This window comes from Anser brachyrhynchus (genome assembly GCF_964034855.1).
Source record: "Anser brachyrhynchus genome assembly, chromosome: 1".
NCBI classification, from domain to species: Eukaryota; Metazoa; Chordata; class Aves; order Anseriformes; family Anatidae; genus Anser; species Anser brachyrhynchus.
The window spans coordinates 13,839,349-13,862,048 of NC_137694.1; the positions used below are offsets into that span (position 1 = coordinate 13,839,349).

At 39.2% G+C, this 22,700-nt stretch overlaps 1 protein-coding gene across 3 annotated transcripts in view; it reads right to left on the minus strand.

The window, feature by feature from the left end:
* Window positions 1–5,261: 5,261 nt before the first annotated feature.
* ORC5 (origin recognition complex subunit 5) overlaps window positions 5,262–22,700 on the minus strand; it is a 71,448-nt gene continuing 54,009 nt past the window's right edge. For all 3 annotated transcript variants that reach the window (XM_080575364.1, XM_080575365.1, XM_080575363.1), the window contains 2 exons: window positions 10,448–10,560; window positions 5,262–6,923 (listed from right to left, as the gene is read on the minus strand). In XM_080575364.1, coding sequence (XP_080431490.1) covers window positions 6,878–6,923; window positions 10,448–10,560 — 159 coding nt within the window. In that variant the 3' untranslated portion in view covers window positions 5,262–6,877. The remainder of the gene's footprint in view (window positions 6,924–10,447; window positions 10,561–22,700) is intronic.

Genomic DNA, 22,700 nt, shown 5'->3' on the forward strand with positions numbered 1-22,700 from the left:
GAGGGATTGAGATTAGATGGGGAGGAGGAAAGAGGAAAAGTAGAGTTGAGTCTAGAGCCAGGTTATGCATACAGAATTTAATCAAAGACACAAAAACTAGCCTTTAATTTTAAATGTGGATGGTGAGCAATGGAGGTATTGCTGCAGATGAAACCTTTCAGAAAGTAACTGTGACTGTTTGCAAAAGCATCATTTTTACTGCTCTTATACTCAGCCCAAAACCCCACTCTGGAAATTGGGTGAGCCTTTGCTTAAAGGCGTCCAAGACATTAGAAAACAACATGCTCAGGACACATCACCGTGCCTCTAATGATAGCTCCAAATACATCTAGCTTGCCTGAAGCGAAGAGGGACGCTGAAGAAGCCATTTCAGGTGAGCACACGTGCGAGCAGCCCGGGCTAAGTCAGGCAGAAGAGCCCACGTCGCTGCAAGGGGCAGCTCCCGCCCTCTCCGGGAGCCACAGGTTTGTTTTGGCAGACAAACTGTGTGCTTGGCTTTGGCTCTTACTCTCCTTTTCTCTGAAATTCCCCAACCCTAACATCACGCTGCTCTCAGAAGTTCCAGCAGGGTTGCCAGATATTTGTTGTTCCTAATGCTTTGCACCCTTCGGGAATAACAAAACACTGCATAGGAAATCTTGCTGCGAGGACAGGACGGGGATTCCTCCAGGCGCCTGCACTTCAGGAACTGCTCTAACTGCGTGGCAGGAACATCATTTGACCCTCCTGTAGATGTTGTTTGTGTTCACATCACATCTTTCAGAGCCTGCAGCCCACAAGGGGGGATGAGCTGCTCACTGCAAGAAGTTGGCAAGCAACTTCTCTCTCCATCACTCTCTCTTGGGTACTTCCAACTTTTGCTGAATTTTGTAGCAGTATGCTCTGTCATCTGGCAAGGACGCCTTAATGAGGGAGGTTACGTACCTTACTCTTCGCTAAGCTTTCTTTCAACTATTCTCTGGCTGCCAGGATGTGAAAGTCCTCCTTGCCTACGTGAAGGCAGAAGTGCTCAGCTGTTGAACTCCCAATGCATGAACATCAAAAAAGCCAGCTAGCAAAGCTCTATTTCCCAGCCCTACTGGCCCTATTTTATTCCCACCACCTCCATCCGAACTCAAATTTCTGGAGGTATGTGAAATACCAAGCGGCACATATTTTCGCAAGCAAGAATCAAATGCTGAAAGGAAATATGTGTGTATTAAAAATCATGCTTTGCTGAAAATCTCCATGTGCCAGGAAAACAGCGCATGTACTGAACGAATTTAGGCAAAGTGCACCTTTGCTGTGTGGCTTATGAAAAATCACCTCCTGCTACACTGGCTCTGTCATTGCCTTTCACTTTTCAACAGCATTTCATCATAATCAAACAAACCTGAAAACCAAACACGCAAAACAAGACAACTGGCTATACAGCCTCCGTGGCCCAACAGATTTAACCCGGATTTGGAAAAAAAACCTTGCTGAAGCTGAACGCCTGCCAGACGACATCCCACGAGCACCCAGAGCAGTGCTGGCAGGACAAGGGACGCTATGGGGTGATCGGGTGCTCCAACAACGCACACCTTTGCTAGCTCATTGAAGGTTTTGAACCAAATGGGAGAAGAGTTAGGGATGCTTTCTGCTGCTTTGGATTGCCCGTTTCTTTGTTCTACTCTTCCCTGGGTCCCTCTGTTCAGGTCGAAGAAAGCTCCTCCTTGCTCAGCTTGAGGGAGAAGAGGGATCATTAGCCATTTATAGAGGAGGAGGCACTTTAAGTACAATTCACGACAGCACTCCAAACATTACATCCTCCCATGATACTTTGTACAGCACGTTCTTACTCCAGGATCACCTTACTCATGGACTTCACTTAAAGAGCACGGAAACACCAAAGGGCACAGGCTGCTCAACAAACCATCTTGATCTTACTTTTACTTCTAAGCTTCTTGGTACGTGAAACCCAGGTATTTACAAATACATGGGTACTCAAACATGCGGCTGACATATTGCCAGCGTCAAATAGCAAGCAGAATGATGTTCAACTTCTTGTTCCAGCAGAAACTGCTACCGGGTTGTTGCTTTTTAAAGACAACCCTACCTATTGTTTTCAGGTTGTCTTCATAAAGGTTGTACTTGCAATTTCAACTGTGCTGGCAGATGCTATTTCTCGTTTTCAGCCTTCATTTTTTAATGGTTTTAACAAACGCAACAGTAAAGAATCAGAAAGTAAACCAACTTGATCCATGTATACCACTAACAGAATGTACAAAGCTTATATGAATCTGCTTGTTCCAAAAAACAAAAACAAACAAAAAAAAACACAACAGTTTTTAATCTTCCAATAAATATTCCAGTGGAGCCATTCCAACATCTACAAATACATAGACATTTGGTATGCTGTTCTGATGTTGACAATACCAGAAGTCACTGTCACTTCAGGTAATGTTTCCTCCTGGATAGAGTAAATCTTCTCTTTCCCAATTGCCAAGCAAACTGCAGCATGTTGTACGTGTAGTACGCCTACCTCCAGGCAGCCCCTAAGAACCTGCTGGTCCTCATTCGTCCCACTCTCTGTGCCAGCAGAGGTGCAGGAGCATATCTAATCCTGGGATACTCCACTGTCTGTGTTTTGCTTACAGGTCACAGACGTGTAATATCTCCTGCGTCCCTGCTGGGAATCCTGTCCTTCACACTATTTTCCTGGCAGAGCTGTCTGTTTCAGTTAAGAGGGAAGCAGGTAGCGCCTGAATGGCCTTGGCAAAGCCGCTTGGATGCTGGAAAAATTGAACCCATGGTAAAAATGGATGTATTTTCATGTAGGTAAATCAAGGTGTGTAGCAACAGCAGAAGTTAGAAAATGCTCAAGTAACTGCTGTACTTCTTTAACTCCCCAAAAATTACAGATAATAGCTACAAGGATTATTATGGTAGAAACAGCAGGTTCTGAGAAAAGCAGAGTCAGGTAAATCACTGTCAAAAAAAAAAAACACCTCTTGTGCTACATGCGGATGTACTCTTACAAGCCTCTTTTAAAAAGAAAATCTCTAGGCTGTAGGTATGAAAACGCAGCTGTTGATGAAATCAGAGCTATTCAAGGGCACTCATTTCCCTGCAACTTTATGATAGCTGAATTTCTTTCCTCATTACTTTCTCCGTATAAAAACAAGCCTCAGCTCCTGTGGACATTCAGATCAGCCACTGAAGACAAGTACAATATATTTATAAATTTTAAAGCATTATAGTATATATATATATATATTTTATGCAGAAACTATGAAAAAAATAGCTGGTATTTTTAAAAAATTGTTTAAAAAACATCCTCCTACACTGAAGTATGGAAGATTTCTCCTGCTCTGCATTTTTTGCACAGTTCTCAACACCACCTGTAGAACGGGTGAAATTCTGACCGCAGGAAGCCTAGGGCCCTAAATTTCATCCACAGAAGCGAGGTCTCAAAATGGAATATTGCTAGGGTATGTAGTAGGGCACTCTGCAATAGTTTATAAACTCATTGATATGGATATATGGAAGTATTTCGAGTTTGTCAGAATAAATCCCACAATCTATCATCAGCATAGTTATAGCCTACATCCATCATCTACACCTCAGTCACCTTGCTCATTCTCACACTGCTGATTCAGCTTTAAGTTTTATATCACGGAGAGGAGTTTTTCAAAAAGGTCACAGAAGTGCGTTCAATGTAAGGACAGCAGTTCTGTGCAATGGATCCTCGGTAACTGCTCCTTCTCCAGGTAACCTGATTTTGGTCAAATTAATAATGTTCCGCAGCGATCTGTAGCCTCATCCTTTGGATTTATAGTGGAAGCGATCAGCAGGCCAGTGGAGAAGGAATTATGTGGGAAGAAAAAATCTGCAGCAATAAGTTTCCTCAATGCTTATTTTCTTAGACCCTTACTTCATGTCTTCTCTGTACCCCAAAACTGGGGCTTGCTAGTTTTGAGAGTCTGGTGTGCTGTATGGGATTAATGGGGTTAGGAAAAGGTTGGACCAACCAACTGAACACAGTTGATGCAATGCAAAAGGTACGTCTTTCCAACTACAACCCAAACCAGAACTTAACATGACTGGTTTTGTTCTACACTCAAACATCTGCAAATGTTCAGCATATACTAAACACGAGTTCTGAAATACAGCATACTCAGTCTTCTTCATGTATATTGCCTAGCAGCTGTAAGAAATTAAGTCTTGAACTGGTTCTGTTCTTGATCTCTTTTTAGAAAAGCTATGATAAACTATGACAACAGTGAAAAGAAACATCACTTATCTATACTTATGGGCTCATTTCTAATAACTAGTTGAATTTTAACATTAAAACAAGTACTACAGCACATTTCATTAAGTACTGTTTCCAGAGACTACGTGTGCTCATGGATCCATACTGTTGAAAAAACTAAGATTGTGGAATTAATTTAATCATACAACACAGAGTGAGTCATTTTGCTATTGTCCTAGAGCAAAAGACCATTGGTTTTTGGTTCTTTTTTTTTTTGTTTGAAATCTTTGACCTTGCATCTCATCTATACACATCATAAACAGAATTAAAAACATTCCTGAAATACTTCAGTTACTAATCCAACTGGTAAAATTCCTACTCATTTCTTTCCTCATAAAAGATCAGATATAAGCATTGCCTGTCTCTATGATGACCAAATTTTATTGTGCATCCTTATACTCACATAAGATGTTTTCTGTGCTCTTCGTGTACTCTGTTTATGTGCATATCTGGAACTACCTGGAACTGCTTGTGTATTTCTGGTATTTTAATGCAGGTTAGGTTGGTGTGATATTATTCAAAACTTGCTCTTGGTAGTAAAGCTTTCCAAAGAGGAGCTTCATACAGTCTCTGCTTGGTAGTTGCTACACTTTTCAGCCATGCTGACTACTACTGAGCAGGAGCTTCACAAGCTGGCATTCTCCCTCCCCAGCAGTACAGCCCTGGCCCAGCTCTGTTGAAAGTTTCAAACAAGCTAAGCTGCAGAATTTTAATGTTTTTTTTTTTGATTGAAGAGTTGTAGGACTTCATAAGTTAGTGCAAATCCCATTGTGTTTCATATATCAGATTCTAATCTAGACCAGGTATCTGGAAAAGCTATGATGTATTGCTGTTGCTTTGTACAGATTAGTTTAACGTATAACAGCTCAAACCTCCTTTCTTCTCCCATTTTTAGCCCTTAGTAGTCATACAGGAGATGCACAAGTGCTGAGCTCAGCTCTTGATGAGCTCCAAAAGGGAAAGAAACCGTAAAGTTTAGTCCAAAGCATGCCTTCTGTACATTTTTATTAGTAAAAAACAAAAGTAAGCAATAAACATTTTGAAACAGGTCATGTATTTGCATCCAAGTATTTCAGCAAGCACGACAAATGTTGCCACCTCATGGACAGGTGCATGGTTTGATGCAGCACAGCGGTCGGAAGGAAAAGGGATCACGGAGATGACTCATTTCTGCCCTTTCAGAGTCTACTGAAAAGGGAGACGACAGCTTGGCCAGAAAGATGCTTTTGTCACTTAGACTCACCTGGAACTCATTCATTTGGGTCTGAATCCAGAAGCAGAAGCCTGGCTACACAAACACAATTGGGAGAAAATAAAGGAGCTATACACAGAGTATTTGACCACCTCCAGTATCAGAGGTGTATTTTTCATTTTAAAAATCCCTAACAGTCAACATATGATATAGCACTTTCTTGTACTGTCAAACAAAGGGCAGCATTCGGAAATAAATCATCTGAGTAACAGGCTGTGGGACCCCGAGTTTTCAAGAGTGACAAAACTTCCAATTTGTGAAGACAATCCTTTAGTGCACAAGGTGATTTCAATACCCTGCAAAGGTAGCAGCGGTTGGGACTCCTCTGCTTGTAAACTGGAGACAAATACAGTTGCAGTGCATTCCAATATACATTTCCAAAGTCAAAGCTCTATGCTACAAAAACTATTCTGCCTCATTTGGGCAACTGCTGCAGGAATACTCTGTCACCTGTTGAATCTCCCCCTTTCTGATGGAAAAGGCAGCTGTGCCATACTTCTCTGCAGGACAGATATTGTTACAAAAATATCACACGGTGCATATCTGAAATCACGTTCATTCAAAACAGCATTATAATTTGCACTCAACAGAAACTGATGAGCTTGAAAGGAATAAAAACATTGAAATAAAAAGCTTTTCAAGTTCAACATCAGGTTAGAACTTCAGGAATCAAGAATTTTTTTTAAAAGAAAGTGTCATAAAAACAGATTCACAGTTAACATTTATGAATGATCCAAAAAAAGTACAGTATGATGATTAATTAGGAGTTTCCTATCATGATCTCCATATAACAGTGTGACAATCTGCATACATATGACTGAACAGAAAGAAGGATTTATACCAGCTTGATTTTAAAGATGTTCTTATATTTATTATATTTTGCTACTCCACTCTCCTAAAATGGTGGCCTCAGGAAAAGCTGCTTTGGCAGGCAATTGCAAAGATTCCTGTGGAGAGGAAGTGAAAAGACTGGGCATACAAACAAGGGCTGCTGCCATGTTCAAAGCACTGGGGAGAGTTCATAGAGCAAAACGCAGTCCTAAGTAAATGGGTTTCAGGCAATTTCAGTGTTAAGATAACATCATTAAGAGTAGAACAGATTGTGCTCAAACCCTGCTGTTTATAATTAACACATTGCTTCCAAATACTCCAGGGTCCCTGGTAAATAGTCCTCTGATCAGATCTACCCAGACCAATCAGAGTATTTTCATCAGATTCCATGCTGGGCCAGCACCTGTTTGGACAAATCCAAAAGAGCCAAAATACTCTTCTTTCTGGCCAGCTAAGTAGAGAGATGAACACAGCTTGCCTTAGTCATTGTCACAGTGTCCATATGGCTGTGAAGCTTGTTTTCACAAGAAATCGTACAAGTACTTTATTATGTCGAAGTTCACCGTCCTATAAACAAAAACATAGCATATTAGAGCAATCATCCTAACAGTGCTAAGACTTTAACCTGTTTGGAGACAACACGTGGGACATTCTGCACAACAAAAATCAAGAAATATCCCCCAAAGAAAGTTAAAAACTCATTCTTGATTGCATTTAACTTACAGTTCCTATCTTCTGATTCAACTTTGTAAGATTTGAAAAAAATAAAGCCGATTTCTAGCAACAATCAAAAGTTTCTTATTCCAAACATTAAGCAGTAAAAAAAAATACATCAAAAGTTGATATATTTTCATATGGTAAATACGATATTCCAGTTGGTGATACAAAACTGCAATCTTTTATGTTATTAAATGTTTTGTTCATCTTCCAAACCACCTGTTTTAGCGCGTACTACGTAACTCCCTCATCTGTACTCATTTGCAGTCTGTGTTCTTTCAGTCTTGACACTAGTTGACCCATGTTCATAGCTAAATTTGAAGAATCCAAGAATGCCACTCAATAAGATAGAAGATTTTAATGTATACTTTTGTACTTCAATGGCAGGCAGAATGAACAGCAGTAAAATAAAACATATAATTATTATTTTTTTTTGTCTCCGAACTCATTCTGCTATGCAATCTAACACTCAGACTTCGGGATTTACTGTTTGAATAAATAGCACAAATTACTGCATATAATGACAAGTATAAAATTAAAAGTTTTTTTTTTTTTTAAAGTATTTAATGATGCAAAAATAACCGCTCACAATGCTAAGTGAGATTAACTGTCTGAACGTCTTATTTGTTAGGCTGCAATCATTTAATATTCTCTGTTCATGCCTCCTTCTGTAACCCACTTTCCAAAAAGTTTCTATAGAACATCATGTTGAATTGAGAAAAAGTTCAGAAATCCTCATGATGCATAACAAGAAATGCTGTGTTGGAGGCTACCTAATAATCCAATGACAAAATTAGAAGAAATTAAAAGCCACTGTTAGGTTCATATTACATCGTGTCACTTAAGAAAAGTGCTTTAGTTATAAGGCTTTCCATAGAAACAAAAACCACACTAACAAAAACTGACCTTATCAACTAAATGAAACACAATCGCTCTGCCATAACAACTAGCATTATTAGACCCTAGATGAAAAGATCCATTACGTTCCACAAACATTAAGAGATCCCTACTTCAGCTAGAGAAAATTTATGAACTTCGGTCTGAAATCCTTTTAACAGAAATTAAAAGTTACTAAAAAAGAAACACCTAAACCAACTTAACCGAAAGTAAAAAACTACATAGTGAAAAGTATGGAAATATCTCTGCAAAGGCTGAACAGAGATAGATGTGAAAGTTCTGTGGTAATAAACAGAAAGACAGGGCATGGGCAGAGGTTACCACACTAAAAGCCACCAGGAAGACATAAGGTTTTCTACTCTTTTCCAAAAACAGCTGGTTTATACTTTAAAAAAATGCAGATTTCATTCTTTATTTAAAAATAAAGGAAAATGAAATAGCAAGTTGAACTGCTTGAATGGGGGTGGGGAGGGGAGGGAGAAAGAGTTTTCCTGTCCTACTCCTCGCACTCTCCAGCCCTGCAGTAGTAAGTTCACCTGGCAGTGAGACTGAGAAACCTGAGGATTTTGGTGCCTAACCGTATTTTAGCACTAGTGCAAGAATGGAGACTAAAGAATCAGGAGATGGTCTGCTTACTTGAAGTGTATCATGATTGAAATGCCAAAATAGTTCCTTCTCTGCAGTAAATATAACCCCTCTCATTTGTGGTTAAAAACTACAGGCTGCTGCAATGCTGTAGCACAGCTAGCCCGTGATCATACATTCACCCTTTAGCCAGCCTAAGTAAGACAAGGGGGAACCCCATTTATAATGGGTTCATGAAATTTTGCATCTTATTTATGTCCTTCAGGATTTGACAGACAGTGGGTTGGAAAAAAAAATTGTAACAAATAAACAAACAAGAAGAAAAAAGGGAGGACAGGAAAAAAAACAGGTAAATTTTTAAAAGTCAGATAAAATGGCCCAATCCGTGCAGCCTATAAACACTTCCGAACTACGTGGGGAAAAAAAAAATTGCCTTCTTCACAACGCATAGGAAAAGTCAGACGGGATATATGTATGCACATCTGACCTAAAGGCAGGCAAGCCAAAGCACTGCACTGTGCACTGAGGTTTGAAGGGACAGCTCTAAAAACTTTCTCTGGTAAGCGTGAGCTGCATAGCACAAGTTTTGGTCCTGTTTTCTGTCCACCTCTACCTTCTGGGAATTTTAACAGAGTCCACAAACTTCGAAGGATGTTGAAATTGTAGGCAAAGGGCCATCATGTCAAGTGTCTTAATTCAAGGAACTTCATAGCCAGTACAGAGTTTAAGAACTGGTCTCCGTACTCATGGTAAGAGTTAGAGCAGAGGCAAGAGCACGGGGATATCCGTACACAGTGATCCATGTTGCTAAACAGATGGTCTGATGTACTTGGTACCAGTGGGAGACTTTACAAGGCATCATTCACATGTGACTTTATTGCTGGGAATAGCAAGCTGACACAGCAAAGCCCTGGAGATGGTGGTGGTACGGTCCAGCGAGGCCTGAGCCCGATGAAGTTTCACTCTGTGGCCTGTCCAAATTGAAATTCGCATGTCTGTGCCGCTTACTGACTGGGCGAGGGGACATTTAACAGCTCAGGAGAGCGACTTGTGCAGCGAGGATACTGGAAACAGTCTGAAACGCAGATTCCTCTGAAGCTCCACATTACGGAGGAGAGCTGGCCTGTACAATGTTTCTCCTTTTTGCCACATGTCATTTCTCGGCTCTGCTCTAGCCACATGCTCTTTATCCAAGATCTGCTAATAAGCTGGCTGCAGCAGCGTGCGTGAAGTAATGCTGTTCAGATTTGGCATAAATGAGACAGTTCTGATTGTTGCCTATGTATTGCATGTGTTTCTGTAATTTATCACCATCTCTCCTGATGTAGCTGGAACTGCTCTCGGACTCCCAGACTGAAGGCTTGGGATGAACAGGTAATTGATACTTTTGAGGTACCTACACTGTTTTTTTTGAATTAGTTTGTATCAACTACAGATCGCATAAGACAAACTATGTGAAAGACTTCTCATAACCTATCCAGTTTTTACATCACCTGTACCACAAACACTACTAAGAACTAAATATCAGTTTGGATTCCAATATCATAACGTGCCTTTTGGTAAGGAAATGGACTGCCATTTTAGAGCAGTATTTTCACATGAAGTCCCTGACTTCTATTAAGTACACAGACAGTTTGTTACTGTAACATACTCAAGCAGTTCCTTGACCTACCTCTGTCACGGTAAGATATATTATTTTTTTCAAAACAGTATTGGAGTAAACCTAAGTTCAACATTTCTTACAGTGAAGACTCATTTACTTGTTCTTAAAAAACATCCACAGATTTCCATTCTGGTCTGCATACAGCCAAAATAAAGACTGAGAAAATACAGGTTTTGAAGCCGCATTGAAATCAGCACATATAACCCCAAATGGTTTCTAATAGGCTCACCGGGCAATAGCTCTGATGAAGTCCAGTGATACAGTGCATTTGTATCGGGGCCCATCAAGCTGGTCGTTATTGCCAACCATGGACAGCAGCTGGAGAGTCACAAGAGAGGTGATCTATGAACAAGAAAAATTAGCAACGTCAGTCATTTTTGTTAACAAGAATAGCAGTGAGCAATTTTTTTTTCCTACTTGTCATCAACACATCGTCCCAAATTACAACACCCCTGTATTTTTGTGGAAAATCACCCCTAGCTGCTCGCTGATTTTCACCTAGTCCTGCAGCTAGCAAACCCGGGAATGTGTGTACATCTTCGCTGTTACGTTTCCACCAGTGTCAGTGAGGCACACAGGCTAAACCCATTATCCTTCATATCAAGAGTTATCCTGGAGTTGTGATCAGAGCGAGAAAGGTGTTGGGGGGGATAGATAACAGGCATGAGCTGAACATCTTCCAAATCTCTGCCTGACAGTCAGGACACACTCTGTTTCTCTTTCATCTCGAGACCTTCTCTTGAATTTTCACACTTGAAGTTGGATTTTCTTGTGTCAGCTCATGCTACATTTTGAAAAGACGCAGAGTACTACTCCAACTAAAAGAAAGGAATTTGAAGGTTGAAAAGGAATGAAGATGGTGTCCTTAAAACATGCAGTGCCTGAAAGGACAGAGATTTGCCTACAAAACAGCGTCATGACAGAGCTGCTGATTATTCTACAAGTATAGCAATGCACCAGCATATTTCTCACTGTCATCACCTTCTTCCCAGTGATGGCTGTGTGTGGTACCACTGAAGTGCAGTGGATGCCAGCACCGAGTGCCACCAGGCTGTCCTGACTCAGCTAGGAGTGATTACTGTGGTGACTCTACGGCCAACCTACTGCCAACCTACTTCCACCCATGGAAAGGAAATAGGTAAAAGCAGAAAACATTTCTTTTTTCTCTGGCCTCTGTTACAAACGCTACTGATAATTCAATGCAACAAGGTTATATTCTATGAAGAACCAGTATCCGACCATAGCCCCTACTTTAAAAAACAAAACCAGCCAACCATGACCTACATTTGTGCAAATATGATAATAATATAGTGAGGAATATCTGAAGAATAAATATAAAGAGTGTGTCAATTCAAACCTTCAAGGAAGCACGCTGCTATAAAAAGCAGCAAGTTCTTTTCAATTAAAAAAAACCCTCAGTAATAACCCTTCTTTTGCTGAAAGTGAACTTTGTCTTCAAGTTTGTGACAGCACTTGCAGGAGGCAGGAATACTTTTTCCTCACGAGGACGTGATATATAAGAAAAGACACCCCCCTTGAGCAGAACAGTAAAAATAAGATCACTTAGAATGAGGTAATTTTTATAACAGCCTGTGCTTAACTTTATTTTACATGGCATTAGACAATCATACAGATGTCATCATTCTGCAAAGCATTTGAAACTTGGTGAAGGAATACTGGCCTCCCTCTGCTCACAAGGACAAATACCATTTATTTAAGTCAGCTCTATACAGATGACTTGGCAATTGTTGGTGTCGACTGAACTTAGTATAGGTAAATGACTCAAAATCCAGTTCATTAAATCAAATCACTTTGAACTTGTCACTGGATTGTAATCAACCTCAAATTTGTAAGGTGTTTATTTTCTTAAAACACGATTTTGAGAGCGTTTTTCTACATTCTTCATCCAACATATTTATTCAACTTGTAAGGAAGCATTATGGAGTAATCTGCTATTGCAGTTGCTATTTTACACCCCAGTGCACCATTACTGCCTAATCGCTTCTCCAATATACACTTGCTGCTGGCCCCATGTTCTGAAATTACCAGTGAAGGAAGCAATTGCACGAGGCTCCTCAAAGCTTCCGATGAGCACAGCAAAATCTAGCTAGCTTGGAGCTGGACCCATCTCAACATTGAGGGATGCAAAAGTGACCTTGCTGCTGAATTACATATGTTCGAGCAACACTTTAACAACAAATCATAACTGATATTTTTCCGATATCACCAAATGCCTTATATACAACATGAGGTCAGCAGTGTAAAACTCCTCACTAAAGGCTGACACTATATACCTGAAATGGTGTCAGACTCGAGATGAAGTTTCATTAATGTTTAAGACTCGATATTACGTATGAAGTCGTTGATCATTAGAGTTAATTACTCAGCAGACAACAACTTTTTCCTCATTTCTTTCAGAAATCCTCCATGTCTACCCTATACCTGCAGACAGGCAGGATCACGGGATGACAAATCCTAGAGCCTGCATGCTGAGCAGGCAGCAGCCTGGAGCTCTGTTGGCACAGCTTCTTCAGCAGGTTCAAGAAAAACCCAAACCAGCAAGAGTTCTGCCATCCCAAAGCAATGACTTATAATTTTTCCTACTTTACATGAATACTGCAGAACACTCCCACTAACAGGTCAGCCAGGGAATTGGGTGACACCTACTTTTTACAGTAAGTTTTTTTGTCAGAAGAAAAGATTCTGTTTTGCTAGACGTGGAATTAAGTTCCTTGAGCATTTTGTGCTGAAGCTACCTTTCTAGACCTGACCATAAGAAAACATGATTTTCTTCGCCACATAATTAGGATGTCGTCTAGGTTCAATTCCCTCCTAACACAAGGGATTTGAGCACCTCTTAGCTGAACATCTGGCAACTGGCAGGGGCAGTGGAGGAAGAAAGGAAAGAGCTATGGGGAACCTGCTTCTGGAGCTGAGCTATTTTGCACAAAACTGCCTTTATATGAACAATCTCTCTGCCTAGTTAGGGCACTCACCTGGTAAAGTGGAATCAACTGGGTTTAAACACAGCACATTTGTAGCTAAATAAAAAAGCCCTGCCACTATAAAATGTCACGCTCTGTTAACTCTTAATGTCCAATGCCACTTTTGACGTAAGGACTGAAAAATGTCACCACTTCAAAAGCTCAGGTGTTGCATAACTTCAGAGGTAGTCTATTCCTAAATGAAGGTATGTCAGCACAGTTGGAAAAAAACATGAATGCAGTATCAAACTAATTACACTTAACAAAAATAAGTTTTCACAGAATCACAGAACTGTAGGGGTTGGAAGGGACCTCCAGAGATCATCGGGTCCAAGTCCAACCCCCCTGCCAAAGCAGGTTCCCTGGAGCAGGTTGCCCAGGCAGGCGTCCAGACGGGCCTTGAATATCTCCAGAGAAGGAGACTCCACAACCTCCCTGGGCAGCCTGTCCCAGTGCTCCGTCACCCTTACTGTGAAGAAGTTCTTTCGCATGTTGGTGTGGAACTTCCTGGGCTCCATCTTGTGGCCATTACCCCTTGTCCTGTCCCCACAAACCACTGAAAAGAGGTTGGCCAAATCCCTCTGTCTCCCACACCTCAGGTATTTATACACATTGATGAGATCCCCTTCCAGTCTTCTCTTCTCCAGGCTGAACAGACCCAGGTCTCTCAGCCTTTCTTCATAGGGAAGAAGTGTCTTTTTTTTTTTTTAATATGAATACCATGGGTACAGTGGCTGCATTTTATTGTCACAAAAGCTAGAAGAAAACATCTGGCAAGAACTGAAGAGCAACTAGCCAGAAGAACTGTGTGGGGGACAGAAAAAAGAGAATATTTATTGAGAATCTTCTGAACAAAAGAAATTACAGTTGGAAGAAATATGCTGAAGCTATTCATAAAATTCAAGTTGGATGTGGTAATGGTTTAACACCAGCAGAAGCTAATGAGTAAATGGAATTTTCTACAAGAATAACAAGATCTAAAGAAAAATTACTGAAAGACACGAAGGAAGAGGTGTCAATGATACATTTTAAAATAAGCCAGGACTGAGCTTTCTTTGAAATATATTTATGTGAGAAATCTGCTGCTGAAAGCTTGGATGCAAGGTGAGAATAATCATAAAGCATGGCTGAGAGTTGCTGCCAGTCAATGACCCCTCCAAATGCTTCTGAAGATTACCTGTCAAATACAGGCATTTAAACCTCTGGGGAAAAAAAAAGTAACCCACAAGCCATCCTTAAAGGCAGCTTTTTTCCTATCAGCCTGAGCTAACAGACGGGCCTTGCACTATTCCCCTGGCAGAGACAAAGGCAGGCTTTGTCAGCACGCTGCTGCGAGGGGGCAAGGAGAAGTCCAGAAGTGAGGGCTGCCCTCAGAGGAAGGCCGGGCTCTTCCCACCCGCACAGCGCCGCGCCGAAACCATTCGCAGAGGTGCAGAACACAAGTGAGTTCACACCAGGGACACGGGCACACACGTGTGGTGTTTGGTTTGGTTAAGTAACGACAGACTACCACAGGAACAAGTCTGGACAAATTGTGTGGGACATCTGGAAAAAAAAAGCCAAGCAGAGCAAGCGATGCTGATTGTTAGCAAGAAGCTGTTTTCTCAGGGATGTGACTGAAACATCACCAAGTGGTGTACTTCAAACAACAAAATCCTAACGAAAGACACTAGCAGGAACAATCTCAAACCAGCAGAGACGAGCTAGATGATCTGTGAGGTATTTTTCATCTCCACAGCCCGTAATTTCCAATTACCTTGATGTAACGTTAACTGCAACTCTTGAGTCTGGCGTACTTGCGGAAAACCACAGCTTTAACCTGTTTTATGATTCTGAACCTCAAACCCACCAAGATATTAACAGCTTCCATTATTTAAGTTATAACATACTCAGACAATAGTATGATATTCTTTCACAGTTATTAAAATTTATTCATCACGTAGCTCTCAGAGCACAAATGCAACTTGCTGCACTTTTTCAAGGCCCACCGCTGCCCATGGTCAAATTTGGGCATGTGTTAAACCCAGTGATATGCAACAAGGCAGTCTGAAAACCAGATACCATTTAGAAAACACATTTCAGTCAAAATGACTGCAGAACTAGTCTCCTGGAGTTAAATTCAATGACCCTACTACAAATTACGTGAGCAGAAAAAAAAGCTGCTCAAAATTATTTCAATCAAAATTATATCCAGGGTCTGCTCAGTATGCCAGCCCTGTTAGAGAAGCTCATAAAGCGGAAGTTAACAACAGAAATCATAATTATACATATTTAAGCCAGCAATTGATCAAAATTGATTTTTATAAAAATTAAATCAAGATTTTTCTGAATACTTAGATTTTAAGAACTTGGTTTTGATCCTGAATTATGTTCTGTGCAAGGTTTTTAATGCATGCAAAAATCACAACAGATGAGACTGTAGTAGGTAATATGACCCAACGTTTTATCAGGTCTTAAATGCTAAATCCCTTTCTGAGACTTTTTTTTTTTGGTCAACTTTTCCATCTGCTAGTAGCATTCCAAGATTTTTAACTATATCATACCATTCTTGCCTTACCCTACACCCTGCCAAACTGCTTATGGCCTCTAAGTGTGCAGTTAAAGTGTTCGTTACTCTATGCTTCAGCTGTTTATTTTATCTTTCTCTCAGCTTAAATTATTCCTACTCTTTTTAAACTGTCTTCTGAATGCAGTCCAAATGTTGTTGCCATTCAGAGAGCCCAGGCAGGAAGAGGTAATCCAGCCACGGGCTTGGTGCTGCTCCGCGGACAGAACTCTTCCTCACTTACCTGGGTGGCTCTGTAAGATGTGACAGTGAAGGGCAAATGCAGTAAGAGACCCAGTCCACTTTGCAAGCCCTTTTTTTTTTTCTATGAATATCTGTTTGATGATTTTTTTCCCCTGTACTAGTTATTTTTTGCATTTCTGTTCATTATTTTGTATTGACTCTCCAGGACCTTGCACCCTGTATGTCTTCATCCATAGTTCTATACACCACACCTCATAAATTGTAAGTAATTTCTGCACATTTCCTCAGTGATAACACTTTACCTGAGGACTTCCTCAGCTGGAGTCGAGCAGAATTTAGCACTGATTACTAACCTGAACAAACTTTCAAGACACAAATGCGTTGGAAAGTTCCCGACGTGACAGCACTATATTCACTAAATGTGAAATTATAACAGCAACAGGAAGAAAACAACTGACTACTTACATATAATTTGTCCTCTAAGAACTGATATTGCTTAGGCTTACTGTTTATTATTATTACTATTTTATTTTAATACCCACTTAAGAATTTTAAGATGTTTGTTTATCACAATGTCTCTACCGTTCTACTTTCAGCCTGAAGTAAAGAATTTCCTGGATTAAGATCACTCCTTGATACTGAAACCATTATGCCACAGCATAAAAACTTGCTCCTCTTCCTTGAATTTCTACGAAATGATCCTTCCGCTTCAGAAGAAATGTTTATTTACCCTCAGTATATGACCTTGAATTTCATGCTGTTAAGGCCTCTCAGGTTATATCATACTCACCACCTTCACTGTATTTCATGCACATTTTCATAGCAGAAAAGTTTACTATGCCCACGGCATGCAACCTTGAATTTAACATTACAAAATTCCTTCAGCTTCTACTATATAGGTCATAACAGTCATTCTCGCATGGCATTTTTCCCACTGTATAAACAATGTTTATCACTTCTTATTCTACGCAGTCTTTGTGTCCCATTTACACTAAATAATTGACAAAATGTGTTGCCAATTTCATAGACTTGTTCAAGGCGTAAGTGTGAATTTTCTGCTTTTTTCTTTTCCCCTCCTCCCTTCCTGCAGATCATCTTTCAGACCCCACAACACCTTGTAGCATACTAGAAGCTGCCTATTTCTAGTACATTTTCCTGTAATCAGCTTCCTTGATGGCTTTTCTCTTCACTCTCAAGTGAAGCAAAGGTATTTACTTCCTTCAAGAAGACATGCCCTCACTTTGCTGTAGAATTCATTTTTTTTTTTTTTTTTAGAATCAGCTCTCTTCAATTAGCAGTCTTTATAACGTAACCAGACTAAATTCATCCTGTGTTTGCCATTCTTATACTTTTTTGCCTGCATATCTGATATTAATCAGTAGAAGTCAGACAATTTTACTGTCTTATAACAAATAAAACAACGGGTAAAACCTCTTATTGTCTGACAACGTGGCTGTTACAATGCATTTACCAAAGGCTAAACAAACAAAAAGAAATATCATCTGCATCTTCTACATCCTATCACTTCATATTTCCCTGTCAGCCTTCTCTGGAAAACTTCTAGGTATCTCAAAAGCATTTGCACAGTGCACACATTAGCCCTGCCCTCTCTAATTGTCACAATAACATAGCTTCTAAAAAGTAGTTTGATAATTTATTAATTTTGGAAGTTTAATTTCATAAATCTTTCAAATAATAAATAAATTTACTCCCTCCATTATTTTTATTTAAACTACAAACTGAAAGACCCTTTCTTCTCTCAGCTCATTTACTTTAGCATTAACTCAACGTGAGAAAAAGAACCATAAAAGGCAATTCACAACAACCTTTGCTGCACTCTGCTTGTCATTTTAAAAAAGTTATAAATTCTACAGTGATACATGGATAAATCAGTATTTCTGAGTCAGTTCCCTCACTTAAAGTACACCCTGAAATTTGCTTACCATATCTTGAGATCAAATTATCTTCTGTACTTGAATATATATAAAATTTTTTTTCAGAAATTTGTTAGATTGGTGTTAAAATTGGAGGGTTAGTTTATTTTGATCTTCAAAAACATTGAAAAACAAAAGTTGAATGTACTTGAAATCTGCCGGGAAATGCACTCATCTAAATTATTCCACAATGACCTGGCAAAAGCACTCCTAAGCACACGGACTTCAGATGCAAATTGTAGATGGAGGATTCAAAACTACTTCACCATTCAATACCATACTTTAAAATCAGAGCAACCAAAGATGGTCACAGACAGACGGTCAAAGAAACACTTGAGAGAATGATGTTTAGAGTTAGTTTGATTAGTTAAGTCAGGTAGATTCATGACATGGACACCAGACAAAGGTCAGCCATTTTCCAAGGCATGGGCAATAGGGAAGTATCCTTCCCCCCTCTGCCCCCCACCGTCACAGATTCACTTCTGCAGAGGTTCCAGGTTCCAAGTGTATTTCAGAAGCGTTTAGAAACTGGAATGAAGACTGCTTCCCTGAAGTAAACCTCTAAATGAAAAAGGCAGATATGCAATGGACCAAGAACATAAACTTAAATCCCAAAATCTAGAAACTTTTCACCTGGTAGTTTATGTCTTTCATTTATAACACATCTGTCCCACAACGGCAGCATTTCTAGATCCTGCAAGATAAGTTGTATCCAGAACAGAGAACAGTAACTTTAAAATACACTGCATGACAATGACACAACTAGATACGTTTATAAAAAGCCCCTAAACTTTTAATACTACCTCAGTAAAATATAGAACTGTATACAGAATATTGCTAACCTTCTACTGCTACAAAAAGGTGGTTTTTTTGGTCGTTGTTTGCAAATATAATTTTGTATTCAAAAATAACTAAAGCAATTACGATTTCTAACCTGTCCTGAAGAGAAAAATCAGCCCCTGTATAAGCTGTGGAAAAAATCGTGAAATTAAAGGATATTTCCTACAATGAGATGTTTGGGAGTATCTTCTGAAGCTAAATTACCTTGCTTTCTCAAGAAAGAAAAAGATTTTCAAAGCGTGTTAACTGCAGTCTATTTTTGGATGATTATGATAATTAAGTGTTGAAAGAATATTGATCCAAAGCTTATATAAGGAAACAAGATATTAAGAATTTTTAATTAAAACAACCAGTCCAGGAAGATTTGACCTAAATACTTCTGAAACACAAAAGTTAGACATTCTATCCAAGAGGTTAGACAAATGGCAAAACATACCAGTAGAGGTAGGAATTTACTCTAAAAAATAACACTTTAAAGATACATTTATTTTGTATCTTCGACTTACTAAATCAAACTGAATATGCTGCTTTCTGGTAAAAATATTTCTCCTTGGGTATCCCCCCCCATTTAAAAAAATCTTCTGCAGTTTATGGTTTTCTTTCTCATATGGTTCGTCACTAATAAATTTCCACGGTCTGCAACCTGCCCTCAAGCACCTACCATGTGCTAAAGCTCAGCGTCCACAGTAACATACAGCATCCCAGCTACTCAAGAGAAGCACTGCAGAAGACTCAAATCACTACATTCGTTGCGACTACATACAACTGCGCGCATTTTATTGGTCCCGTAATAGAAATAGATAGTAAGAGAAACAAAAATAGAAACAGCTATTATCACTGAAGTACATAAGTACATCATTCTGGTAAAAACTAAAGATCCCTCCAGTCTCTCAAAAGGAGCAGCAATGGATGCTTAGGAAATAGTACAATAAAATTGTAAGCAAGAGAAATTCCCCAGCATACACACTTGGCTCCTAGTAATCTGCATTTCAGTGACTTAAACAATTAGGTATTAAATTGTTCACACAAACAGATCTGACCTATTGAAATACGACCTTTCATTTTGTTCTTGCATTGTAAAACTGGAGCTAAAAAAATGTTAAACTGGGAAGTTAATACACCTATCAACACATGGCAAAATAAATTTATTATGAGGTTGTGTACACTAGGATGAAGACCATCTCTCAATCCACATCTCTAGTTGCTTGAAAAACAATGAAATCTTACTGTAACAGCACAGAAACTGATGGCTGTAGCCAACAATAAGAAATTTTGTTTTTCTTTTAAAAATGGTATCTATAACTATACTTCAAGTTTAGGTACACTTCAATAGAGACTATAAATTTGTAATATCCATCCATATTAGTCATTCTACAGAAAGTAAAGCTTTCAGTCATCCATGAATTGATAAGTCATGAAATATTAAAAATTTAACTTCAGTGACCCATTAAATACGTTAGATACAATTACAAAATATAGCTATATCTATAAATCTCTTGCATAGATGATCCTGGAAAAATCATAACTACCAGCTTTCCATCTTTTATTCAGTTATACTTAGTTTTATCTGATAAAGAACATGAAACATCATCTGTCAGCAATTAATTTGAATGGAATAAGCCCCATTCTTCAAACACAACACTGCTTTTGTATGCATTTTCTGTCACCATTTAACACAACTGTTAAATTCTGTTAGCTATACCGTGTATCACCTAGCTTTCCTAATATGGGGGAAAAAAAGCACTTTCTAACGCATTTGGCGAGCGCACATGTTGGGTAGAAGAATTCACAGTCATCTAAGACAACCAATGAACTAGTGAACCAGTGTGCTGTCATACCTGTCAACTTCACAGGCCAATGAATTTCACTGTTTTATCTGCAGACAAGTAATGCATAGGAAGGGAATGTCCAGGTTGGAGTAGGGGAAGAAAAATTTTGTATTAAGTGCTATTACACATCAAGCAATCTATTGGGATTGATGTAGTCTTTGGAGCAGTGACTATGCATGTGTTCCATTTAAATTCCTGCAAAAGGAAAGTATTGTGTATGAACAGTATGCAGCTCATCAGACCTTGTCCTGGCCTTACAGCACACAAGGATAATACTATTTAGACTAATAGAAACACTCAGAGACACAGCCCCCATAGACTCTTAAAAACACCTTGCTATATAGATTGAATTAAAATTTGTGTAGTTAGTAAACATTGACTATATGGCTTCTACATCACCACAAATCATTTATGGAGCAATAGGCTCTAAAACAGCGATGTGCTGCACAATGCAATTTCTATAGGTAGGCCAGGAATGGATTAAAAGCATAAAAGAACCAACAGCAGATGTCCTATTTTAGTTTCAGAGGAATACAACATAATCAAGAAATAAATCTCAGGTTTCCATGACTAATTAACATACATCGTTTTGCACTTGATGGCTGTGCTACCCACTGTACTTTTAATAATCACTCTGTTGAGACTTTTCTGTAATATTTAGTGATGATTTTAACATTTGGAAAAATCAAATTTATTAAATCACCATAAAAAGGCTTAATCCCCCAGGAAATACTACATAGATCACCAGACTGAAAAATCCATACAAGAGATCAATGAAAAGATGCAAAAAAAAAAGGCAGGAAAGAATCAAGCAATCAATTTTTTCCCAATCTTATGGATGAAAGATAGTCACCCTTCCTCTATCATGACTGCTGTAGTGATAAAACAGGAAAAAAAATGAAACTGAAGAAGCAGAGGGGAAGCAGTTATGATATGGAAAAGACACTGTTAGGGCCTGATGAAACGCTACTTGTCATTCCAATTGACTGTGCTACATCCCGGACACTTTTCCATCTCCTGGGAGGCCTTTCACATAAGCTTCACATAATGGGTAAACAGGTCCCAAGACTATCGTCTGGAATCTCTCTAGTAAGCAGAAACAGAACTATTCCTCAAGCACATTTTAACCTATCCATACCAGAATCTGCATTGTATTTGTTAAATGCTTATAACAAATATGTTATCAAAGAATCAATGGATGAGGAAATATTGGTATCAGTCTGCTGCTCCTCAGTAGGAGAGACTAAAGCAGCAGAGACAAAAATGTTTTCTAGGCTTGAAAACACCTGTCCCGGAGACCTTTCCCTCTCTGTCACTGAAAATCCAGATGACTTTTTCAAGAAGCTCTTGACACATCTTGTCCAAGAAGACACTAAAACCAAATCGTAGGCAAGGTGATTACTGCCAGGAGTCAGTTACTGGAGCAGGATGCCCAGACTATTACTTCTACGTCTGTCAGCCTGCACCCTCCCTCTTAATGGCTGTATTTAATTTTACTACCTGAAGCAACACTCTGAAAAGTGGAGAACTCCAAGTTAACAAGTGATCAAAACTACACCCCCCAAAATATCCGTCCTTGCATATCTGGTCCTGTAGAAGCACCACACATTGTTAAAACTTGACTGATTTTATCTGGGAAGTGTACTAAGACTTCCTCATCTCAAGAATAATGTTACAGATACTAACCTCAGGAACTGCATTTCTAAGACAGTTTTGCACTAAAAAGTAAGAACAGAATGAGTGTTCATACAAAGACGACTTTTCTGTCTCTAAAACTGTTCTCAATTTATTTTATAACAGAGAAATTGTGCAATATGAATGCTGCCATGGTAACAACTCACTTTATTGAACAAGAGAGAAAATAATTATCCCAAACCTGCACGTCATGCAAGCACATGCAGTAAATTTAGTGCTGCCCTTTTCGCCCTTGCTCTTTTTCCTCTTGCAGAGATAGATTTTGAATTTGTACATTATAGTAAGCCACACACCATTTTGCTTGTCCCTCCCACTTCTTTGTATGTTTTACACCTCTTGAGTGCATAATGTGAAGGACCCGGTTACTTACAAAAAGAAAAAGGGATTAATGAATCAGAAATGCTCTTCCCCCTCCTGAGTTAAGTACAGAAGACTCCTATGTAAATGCTTC